This window comes from Bison bison, unplaced genomic scaffold (assembly GCF_000754665.1).
Source record: "Bison bison bison isolate TAMUID 2011002044 unplaced genomic scaffold, Bison_UMD1.0 scf7180017864163, whole genome shotgun sequence".
Classification (NCBI taxonomy): Eukaryota; Metazoa; Chordata; class Mammalia; order Artiodactyla; family Bovidae; genus Bison; species Bison bison.
This window is the reverse complement of record NW_011494735.1, coordinates 4,072,651-4,084,264: the sequence shown is the minus strand read 5'-3', so window position 1 is coordinate 4,084,264 and position 11,614 is coordinate 4,072,651. Positions and strand designations below refer to the sequence as shown.

General features: G+C 35.4%; 1 protein-coding gene across 1 annotated transcript; it reads left to right on the top strand.

The window, feature by feature from the left end:
- The first annotated feature begins 230 nt into the window (after positions 1-230).
- LOC104989766 (lysozyme C, non-stomach isozyme) lies at positions 231-6,562 on the top strand. Its single transcript, XM_010841554.1, has 4 exons — positions 231-422; positions 1,999-2,163; positions 4,013-4,091; positions 5,374-6,562. Exons 1-4 carry the CDS (start codon positions 287-289, stop codon positions 5,438-5,440), a joined length of 447 nt encoding a protein of 148 aa, XP_010839856.1. The 5' UTR covers positions 231-286; the 3' UTR covers positions 5,441-6,562.
- The last annotated feature ends 5,052 nt before the right edge of the window (positions 6,563-11,614 follow it).

The following is an 11,614-nucleotide window of genomic DNA, read 5'->3' as shown; positions in this document are numbered from 1 at the left end:
AGTTCCTCTTTTATCAATAGTGCTAATCCCAATTAGTCCTGAGCAATGTCTTTAAGCAATGTCATTTCACTATTTTGTTGCGGATTAATTCTTAGGACATCAGAATGTCCTTCTTCAAACATAAGAAAGAAAATTTTGAAGTTAGTGAATCAATAAACATTTCCTATTTTCCACATGTCTCAGAGGGTGGAGCTCCCAAACCAGTCGCATAAGAAGGAAGTGAAAAGATGTTAAAAGCAGGGCCAGCTCCCCTGGGTCAGCCTGGAGGTCTGGCTTCTCAGTCAACATGAAGGCTCTCCTCATTCTGGGGTTTCTCCTCTTTTCGGTCGCTGTCCAAGGCAAGGTCTTTGAGAGATGTGAGCTTGCCAGAACTCTGAAAAGATTTGGAATGGATAACTTTAGGGGAATCAGCCTGGCAAACTGTAAGTTAACTCTTTTTCATCCTTTCAAATAGGTAGCCAGGTGTGGAACAGATACTAATAGAGGATGAACAAAAAGAAAGGGCCTTTGAGTGAATGCTTTTTTCTTTCTTGGAGGGTTTATACACTTCAGTTCAGTTCAGTCGCTCAGTCGTGTCCGACTCTTTGTGACCCCATGAACTGCAGCACACCAGGCCTCCCTGTCCATCACCAACTCCCGGAGTCCACCCAAACCCATGTCCATTGAGTCGGTGATGCCATACAACTATCTCATCCTCTGTTGTTCCCTTCTCCTCCTGCCCTCAATCTTTCCCAGCATCAGGGTCTTTTCAAATGAGTCAGCTCATCTGAGTTTCAGCTTCAATATCAGTCCTTCCAAAGAACACCCAGGACTGATCTCCTTTAGAATGGACTGGTTGGATCTCCTTGCAGTCCAAGGGACTCTCAAGAGTCTTCTGCAACACCACAGTTCAAAAGCTTGTACACTTACAATGGTTAAAAACATCAACTTGTTCTTTTAGAATCAGATGTACCAGGTGAAGGATTGAGTCATGGTGGGTCAAATTCTATATCATTCTAAGCATGCCAGGTCCCCATGTACTCCTCTAGCGCTACTAAATCTGACAGCTGGCCATGTAGACTGACTATAAGATACATTTTAGCACCTGGGACATGTCTGTTAAGCCCTTGTTGTTTGATTCTAGCCATTTCTAATTTGGATCTTGGGTTCTGAATAAGGTAGTATTTTTTTCATTTTTAAACCCCCTGACATGCTGTTGCACTTTTAACAGCAAGGTTTTTTAAAAATTACATTGAACTCTTAAAACAGGGACAGTAGAACTATTTCCCCTCAGTCAATATCTATATAAGGATCCCTGAAATGCAGCATGAAATGACATTTGATTATTCTGACTCTAGTTCATTAATTATTTTTCGTTTTCTTCCACAGAGTTTAAGATGTGCCCTAAGGAAAATTTCCTTTGTATTTTAGTCCGTATTTGTCAATGTCATCACTGTGGTTTTTATATTAAATTCAGGCATTTCTCCTCCATAACTATTTTTGAATGAGTTAGCCAATGGCTAGATGGATGGATGGATGACCCAGCCTTTCCTATTCTATGATTCTTGCCTGCATTATAATATGATACCCAAATTCATCTTCGGTATCATAAATTTTCTTTCTCCCAGAAAATCCTTATTTTTTCTACTAAAAAGCATTTTTCCATTATCATATACATCTGCTGCTAATGACCAAATCCACTCAACAACTCTGTTGATTTTTCTGTTCTAGGCTCAATCCTACCTGGGTGTTAGTAATAAGGAAAGTGTAATAGCAATGGAAGATATTTTTAAAAATATGTCATCTTTTTCATTTGTATTACCAAATCATTTGCTAATAAAAGAATTCTCTGAAGGGACCTTTAACACCAAAGTGTTAAAACACTTTACAAGTAAAATACATCTTTATACTTATAAAGTAAGTCATTAGTAAAATAGAACTAGTTAAGTAGAACTGATTATGCTATGAACTGTAAGTCATATGATTTGCTCTTTATTACTTAAAATATGTTTTTTTCAGGGATGTGTTTGGCCAGATGGGAAAGCAATTACAACACACAAGCTACAAACTACAATGCTGGAGACCAAAGTACTGATTATGGGATATTTCAAATCAATAGCCACTGGTGGTGTAATGATGGCAAAACCCCAGGAGCAGTTAACGCCTGTCATTTACCCTGCGGTGGTAAGACAAGATAATGTGGAGTGACAGCACAGGACTCACCTGGTTATACCTGTTGGGTTATCCAAAAAGTTCATTCAGGTTTTTCTGTAAACATCTTATGGGAAAACTGGAATGATCCTTTAGGTCAAGAGTCAATAGAAATAAAAAAATCTTGAAGGGTTCATCAGGGACCTATAAAAACTCCGTTTTAACATCTAGAAACTCTATTATCCTCCTCCTAATTTCTTAAGTAAGAAATTAAAGAGCTGGTATCATAAAAGTTTGCTGTTTGCTAACATAAAGAAGTTTCTGGAATGACCTATCACTTTATCATAACTGGACATATTGATGCTTTGTGAAGAACAATGCTATTCCTTGTTTGGGGAGGATTAGCGATAATTTTGTTGGGTGGTCTTTTTTTTTAAAATCTACCCTCCTTTATTGGAAAACAAAAGAATTACTAGTTAATCAAAGTGGAGGAATATGCGTGGTGTTTTTAAAAAATTGTTTTTACTTTTTACTATAAAATATTTTAAATATATGGACAATTAGAAACATTACTATAATAAGCATCAATATGCTCATCACTTACTTTAACAGTTGTTAACATTTTAGCACATTTACTTCTTTATATATATATATATATATGTATATAAACTTCTTTTTGCTGAGTGATTTTAAGGTGAATTAGAAACATTATGACATTTCATTTATAAATTCTTTAGAACGAATCTCCAAAAACACAGCTCCTATATAAAAACTGTCATTCTAACAAATTAATTTATAGATTTGTTTAATTGAGGTGAAACAAGTATTCTATTGACTTCCTTTTAAAATAGAGAAAGCATGTGGAATCTTTTTAAAATTTTTTTTAAATTGTATTTATTTTTTTATTGAAGGATAATTGCTTTACAGAATTTTGTTCTTTTCTGTCAAACCTCAGTGTGAATCAGCCATAGGTACACATATATCCCCTACCTTTTTTTGAACCTCCCAAAGCATGTAGAATCTTTAGTGCCTGAAATATTGGAGAAATATAGCAGAATTGATACTGCTAAATTTTTAAATATTAAAAATCCTAATAGTGAAGATGAGTCTAAGAATATACTTTTGTATCCAGTTAATTTATTTTAAAAATTTTGTATTATAGAATAACCTGTTGTCATTGAATAAAAATTCTTACTACCCAGACATGTATGACCATTGGGAAATTTTGGTATCCACATGTTCTTTTGGAATACACAACAATCCCGGACATGAATGTAAAGCTATATTATACATATTTGTACCCACATAACAACAGTGAAATTGTACTATATTTACTGCTTTACAATTTTGTCTTTATTACACAAAATTATTTTTGTCAACAAATATCAATCCTTGTTGTTTTTTAAAGATGAATAGACTTTCACAATATAAGTACTCCATAATGTATCAACCTAACTCTTACTGTTAAACATTTAGGCTAGTTCCACTTATGCCCTTTATTAATTGCTATGAAACACTTTGTATACATATCTTTCAGTACATCTCTTATTATTTCTTTAGGATCAATTTCCAGTGTCAAATTGCTGAGCAAAAACCTGCTAGACCAGTTTCTGTTTGTCTTTTTTTTTTTTTAATATTTCCTAGTAAAAAGAAAACCTTCTATCATGCTAATTAATAATTCCAGAGCTTCCAATGACTTTGGTAAATGAGAAACAGATGCCAAATGGGATGGAATGAAGAGTTCCCCCCAACATCAACAGATAAACAGACCCTTAAAAATTATTTTAGTTGTTCTTTCCTCAGCCTAAGAGAATAAAGCTGACTGAGCTAAACTTAACATTTCTATGAATGTTATTTTCACTTCTCACCACCTCTTTTTCAGCTTTGCTGCAAGATGACATCACTCAAGCTGTAGCATGTGCAAAGAGGGTTGTCAGTGATCCACAAGGCATTAGAGCATGGTATGTGTGTGTGTGTGTTTTTTTCCTTTCAGTTTTATTGAGATGTAATTGACATAAAGCACTATATAAGTTCAAGGTTTACAGCATAATGATTTGAATTACATCAGGAAACAGTATCACAATAAATTTAGTGAACATCCATTATCTCACATGGATATAAAATTAAAGAAATAGAAGAAAAAATTTTTTGTGTGTGATGAAAATTCTTAGGATTTACTCTCTTTTTAACAATTTTCATATATAAAATATAGCAGTGTTAATTATATTTATCAGGCTATATATTTGTTTTTGCTCTTTAGTCACTAAGTCACGTCTGACTTTTGTGATCAATAAACTGTAGCCTGCCAGGTTCCTCTGTCCATGGGATTATTCCAGGCAAGAATACCAAGGCAGGTTGCCCTTCCCTCCTCCAGGAGATCCTCCTAACCCAGGGACTGAATTTGTATCTCCTGCACTGCAGGCAAATTCTTTACTGCTGAGCCACCAGGGAAGCCCCATGCTGTACATGATATCCCTAGTATTTATTTATCTTATAACTGGAAGTTTGTAGTACCTTTGACTGCCTTCATCCAATTCCCCTTTCCTCATTCTACCCAAATTCTCTTGTGGTTACCTCAAGAGGTAACCACAAATTTGACCTCTTTCTCTATGACTTTCTTGCTTTGTTTGTTTGTGTTTGAAATATAATGTATGTACAACACTATGTTAGTTCCCATTACAGAGCGTGGTATGTGTTAAGTATTAAAGGAGAGAGCTGTTTTATCCTATTGTTATGAAAGAAGTGAGAGAATATTTCCAAAGATCAAAGTATGGTACTGAGAACTGAAAATTGCAGCTTTAGATTCATACTAAACGGTGTATAGCATAGAAACAATCTACTTTAACTGATTCAAAATCTTATTCTTTTACTCCTCAATTTATTTTGGGGAATTTCTAGAGGTTTTAAGATTCTCCACCTTATACCTATTCCTTGTCATATCTTGACATTATTTTTGGAATTAAGTAAATATGGAACGCACTTTGCATTTTTGCTGTGAACTACATAGGACTCAACACTTGCACTCAGATGTTCTGTGCCCTAGTGAAGCTTTGGGGGAGATGTGAAGTCCTTGGTATAGTATCTCCAAAATAAATAGCAGTAAATAGCAATACTTGGATCTGTCTGTAGCTTTTATTTCATGTAATGATAAACTATGTTGTTTTCCCAAAGGATTTGAAGTATATGTAATATAATGAAGCTTTGTTTCAACCTTATTACCATTTGTTTCATCTTTCTCTACAGGGTGGCATGGAGAAGTCATTGTCAAAACCAAGATCTCACGAGTTACATTCAGGGTTGTGGAGTGTAATGTTGGAGTTTTTACTTCAACCCATTTTGTCTCTTTTTCATATTAAGGAAGTAATAGTTGAGGGAAAGGTCATACTTTCAAACAAATAATGTTTTTTTTTTTTTTTATAGAAGCAGGAGCATGTGGTCTTTAAGATACTTAATGTTTACTTCATGTATTTATTATTTGATATTAGGCCCACAGTGTATTTCAGTTTAACAGACCTAATGCTGGTGAATATTTGTCTAAAATCTTAATTATCAAATATATATCCAGAACATTCAGTTCTTAAAGAAATAGCACACACTTAATCTTGAATCACCCCCACTCCAGTACTCTTGCCTGGAAAATCCCATGGATGGAGGAGCCTGGTGGGCTGCAATCCATGGGGTCGCGAAGAGTCGGACACGACTGAGCGACTTCACTTTCACTTTTCACTTTCCTGCATTGGAGAAGGAAATGGCAACCCACTCCAGTGTTCTTGCCTGGAGAACCCCAAGGATGGGGGAGCCTGGTGGGCTGCCGTCTATGGGGTCGCACAGAGTCGGACACGACTGAAGTGACTTAGCAGCAGTAGCAGCAATCTTGAATCATATAAGTACTCCCTAATATTCAACAAAAATATAGCAAAATAATATCTTTAAACAAATTGATCTTAGGCAAAATCCCACCTGTGTAGTAGGCATGTAACATCATCATCTGTTCAGTCATCTCCAAAAACAGTAAAATATAACTACTCTTTGTTGGGCAATATAAAATGTTAAATGGAGCGTAATACCAAAAGACTAAAAATGAAGAAAGCCTGATTTAAGAATTTTGTTTTCATAAAGTGTGACCTTTGTTTTAAATGTTGTCTTAAAAATGTTGGATTTATGCAGCTTTAAAAATAAGCTCAGAATTTATATGTCAATCACTTTTAGCCCTTTTAAAGAACTCAATTGTGCATCTTGCTGTCATGAAGGATATAAAGATGGATTAGATGAGCTGTTGTTTTTTCTTACTGTTATAAGCTTAGTTTCATGCATTATGACAAATTCAGAGGCAGAAGAGTTTGTAGGTATTGAAATCATTGCTAGTTAATCACAGGTGTGAAATCATGAATGCTATAAAAAGTACATTTTCAGTAAAAGCTTTGCAATTTATACTTTGTCTTTCTTTGTTAAGTCATTTGGTGTCTCCGAAAAAATACATACATATATATTTGAGAAAAAGATTATCTGACACTTAGTATTTCCTACATCCTCATCTGTACCAAAACAGCTAGATTTTTTTTCTGTGTGTATATTCTCTTTAATCATAGAATTCACATTCACATTAAATAACTCATTTTTTCCTCAATGGATTTAATCATAAAGAGATAGGGTATATATCATCTTAAAAAGAAAGCTCTTACAAAAACCAAAAATAGCTAGATATTGCTGAAGAAAAATACATAAGCATGCTGACAGATCTCTATTTTTTAATTTTTTTAGCTGTGCTACTAGGTTTGGGGGATCTTAGTTCCCTGACCAGGGATTGAACCTGCATCCTCCACAGCAAAAGCTTGGAGTCCTAACCACCGGACCTCCAGGGAATTTCCCTCACACTAAATTCATAAACACAAATCTCACATGGGCCCTCTAATCAGCCTGGTCATCTTAGTCACTTCTCTGAAATCCTGTGTTGGTGTCCCAATTACTCAAAATGACTGTCACTGTTTACTTCTCTCATTTCAAAGTCCTGGCACACATGCCAACCACTGGCCTTCCACACTCTGCTTGTGGTAGACGACTCAGCCTCACCTTACACTGACAGAACAGAGGCAACTCATATAAAACCCTCCCCTCCTGGCCACCATAACAGAGCTCAGGTCTTTCCGTGGGCCCACCCTCCCTTCCTTCCCCTTTATCACTGCGATGAAGGGCCTTGCTCCCGCCAATGGCAGTGTCTCCACATGCAGTCTTCACAGCCCTCTCACTACTCCAGTTTAGGCTGAGGGTTTCCTGATCCTGAGTTTCTCCCTCTTTGTTGGATCATCCCCTTTACTGTACGAACTGCCCTGGTAACCTTTCATCTTGCAAATAACCCTCCAGGTTATTTTAGACTAAAACATCATTTTAGACTCCCTTTTACCGCAACTGGGGCTTCCCTGGTGGCTCAGACGGCAAAGCGTCTGCTGGTAATGCAGGAGACCAGGGTTCGATCCCTTGGTTGGGAAGATCCCCTGGAGAAGGAAATGACAACCCACTCCAGTACTCTTGCCTGGAAAATTCCGTGGACTGAGGAGTCTGGTAGGCTACAGTCCATGGGGTCACAAAGAGTCGGACACGACTGAGCGACTTCACTTCACTACCGCAACTATCTTCCTGGTGGCTCAAGAACCCGGAAGCTTCTCCACAACAGCTGTGTGGTGGTGGTGGTGGTTTAGTTGTTGAATCGTGTCCGACTCTTGCGACCCCATGGACTGTAGCCTGCCAGGCTCCTCTATCTGTGAGATTCTCCAGGCGAGTATACTGGAGTAGGTAGCCATTTCCTTCTCCAGGGGATCCTCCCAACCCAGGAATCGAACCCGGGTCTTCTGCACTGCAGGCAGATTCCTTACTGACGGGGCTATAAAGGAAGCCCACAACAGCTGTACCATTTTATATTTCCATGAGCCATGCATAAAAATTTCTAGACATTTTGATTAAACTTGTTATTTTATCTTTTTCTTATAATAACATCTTGTTGGGTTTATAGTTTGACATTGTGAACTATGATTTTATTGATTTATTTTTTCCTTGAGTTCTGTTTTTGCCTCTTGTAGTTTGACACTGTTGTTAGGCACATACGCATTAAGAATTGTTATGTCTTCTTGGAGAATTAACCCCTTTCTCATTATGTAATGAATGTACTTCTTTATCAACTGTGGTTTTTTTTATGTCATAAAATGGACTTTCATGTCTAAAAATATGGAATGCTTCACGAATTTGTGTGTCATCCTTGTGCAGGGACCATGCTCATCTTATCTGTATCATTCCAACTTTTGTATATTTGCTGCCAAAGCAAGCTCCAGCTGTGATTTTTAAAGCAACTCATCTTTAGCCAGTCTTTCTAAAGCATTTAACAAAATTTTCTTTGAACCAATTGCATTTGCACTCATGTTTTGTTGGTTTACATAATATTAAGCTATGAAATCACAGGAAAAAGTACTATTGATACAGTTTAGGAACACATGCACTGAGTCTCATGGAAAGTAATTAGTAATAGAAGTTCCTGGACATAAATGTGTGAATAAGTCAGTTTTATAGACAAACTGTATAGCTAGGTTATGTGTTATTGTTGTTGTTCAGTGGCTCAGTTGTGTCTGACTCTTTGCAACTCCCATGAATGGCAGGTTATGTGGAGGGTATTTTAATCAGTTCTTATCATTGGATATTCAGGTTATTTCACTAGATTTTTGATTTGTATAAAGGATACTATAATGAATCTCTTTATAAGTAAACCTAAATGCATTTTCCGAAAAGTAGTTTCTTGTGGTGCTTGATTTAATAAGCATGAGCAATTGAATTTTTGTTTGTTTGTTTTTTCTTTTTTTCTTAATTTTATTTTTTGTGGAGTTTTTTTGTTTGTTTATCTGACCAATTGAATTTTTGACACATGAAGTTACTCTCTAACCTTCACCACAGCTGTATGTGAAAATGCATATTTTTTCACATCTTTGTCAGTAATGGGTGCTTTAAAATATATTGATTTTTAGTGATGAAAATTGGTATCTTTTAAAATATTTTGTGATTTTTTTAATGTTAGCTTAGCTTTAAACTCAAACATTTTAAAATATTGTATTTAAAAAAATTTTAAATGTTAGCGTGCTGTCATCTAGTGACAACTTTATGTAAGAAATAAAAGAGTAAGTCATAATTTAGTAATTTCATCTTGTAATTGAGGAAACAATTAAGTGTATGCATTCAGACCCCAAGTAATATATCCAATTAAGGGCAAACTCAAGAGCTGACAAATCCAAGCCAGGCTCTCATCCAAGATCTGAAAGATTCTTTTCTTTTCCATTGTCCCTGTTAAGTCACAGCAGTATAGTCAAACCAAAAGATCAGATGATGATGAGAATAATACTCTGATTATTTTGATGAAAGCTGTTAATAAAACCTTTCTATCTTTATGCTGAAAATCTTTCTAAATTTGCTCAGTGGACATAAAAACAGAAGGGAAGGAATTTTGTAGCAACATATTTTCTATTTATATATAGATCAATTAGGGAATATATTTAACATCTCTTTGAAGAGTATAGTATTATAATATCATTATGAATAGAATTCTCAGGGTAGGTGTAAGATTGTAGGCTTAATTTTACTTAGCTATGTGATATCAGTTTTGTTTTTAACCTTGGGTAGAAAACAAAATGCCCCTTTCTGAATGCCACGTATAGCATGGGATACTATACATTGCATTCAGAAAGGGGATATAAGCCAAGGAAAATTCTTTCTGCCCTTTGAGAGTCAGGAAATAAGATAATTCATACCCAGCGAATACTCAAAATGACTACAATGTGCAAAATTCCATGAGCACACAAAGAAAGAAGACCATATGTTGTCTTGGAAGAAAACAGTTGAAGGGACTAGTACATACAGGCCACTTTCCCATGTGGTATTTTTAATGTAAGCATCATATCAATTCCATTGGAGTTCCTCATTTTACAGGTGAGGAAAGAAATTTAGGAAGACTCAGTAGCAAAGCAGTAATGCACTTAGGATCAGAAGAGCCAATCTAGAGCATGTGACAGGGGGACTTAGTGGCGATTACTTACAGAAGATGGGAGACGGCGTGAAAGACTCTCCAGATAAAGCATCAGAATCAACATCAGTACAGAAACCAGTCGACTGAGCGACTGAACTGAACTGAGCTGAATATAATGGGCATTAGTTCAGCAATTCATTCTGACATGATTCAGGGAAAATCATGTTCTTTATCACATTCTCTTTAAACTTTCCTATAAATTTATGCTTGTCTAAGAATTGTAATCATTTATTTGAGCTTTATCACCTTTTAGAAAAAAACATGTACTTTCTTTATTGTCAGTTTTCTCTTCAAGTCTTTGAAAATATAGTTCAGAGACCTTAGTATGTTTTTGAACTCCTGTTGCAATGTTTGAACAGTTTTATCATGGGTAGATCATCTAAGTTGGCATGCATGTTTAAAATACTTCATCTGCCAGATGGACCTGAAAAGAACACAAATAATAGTTGCAAAATGTTGAATCCAACTCAACAAATCCCAGTAGTGAAGAAGTAAAATTTTCTTCAATGAATTTAAAGAAACTAGACAGAGCACATGTTGTGTACTTGTTCATGTTTTAAAAGAATACTTTTTTCACATCTTTTATTATAGCTTTCTTATCATAAAACTGACCACAAATGTCATTCAACAACAGGTTCAAATCACCCAGAACTTGCTTCACTCTGTTAAATAAAGCCATAGCTAGTTTTCAGTTGATAAAGTTAAAAATCACTCATAAGGTTTTCTATATTAACCATATTACACAACAATCAACAATTGATCAGGGCTGTCACATCTTAAATAAAATCTCCAGTAATGGACTTTTACTTGCTGTCTGATTTCTCTTATTTACCACCTAATTTTATACATGTTTTCTGATTCTAAAATTAATTTTTATTAACATGATTTGGATAAATGTTAAATTAGCTTTTCTCATTTTAGTATTTTCTCAAATGCTCCTGGATTGAAAGCAGCAGCTATTTTGATAATTCCTATGAAATATTTGTTATTTAAGAATGCCACTGTTCATTATGAACTCTAAAAGAAAATAGTTTTGCTTTAAAATCTTTTTTTAAAATACAATTGGCCTTCCCCCTTTTTTTTTTTTTTAGTTTATTTGGCTGCAATGAGTCTGTTTCTTCATGCAGTATCTTCGGTTGTGGCATGCAGGCTTGTTCCTTGACAAGGGATCAAACTCAGGCCCCCTGCATTGGGAACATGGAGTCTTAATCACTGGACTGCCAAGAAAGTGCTTTTTGCTTTAAAAGTTTAATAGCCACAACTACTAGCACTTTAGAATAATATTTAATGTTCTTTTTTTAATCTGTGTTTAATAAGACTTTGGTCTAAGGGCGTTTTTATTTGATTTATGTGTAAACCAAGAAAACATAAGAAGACAAGAAAATTAATATAATGTAATAGCCCCTATTGGATCCTGGAACAGAA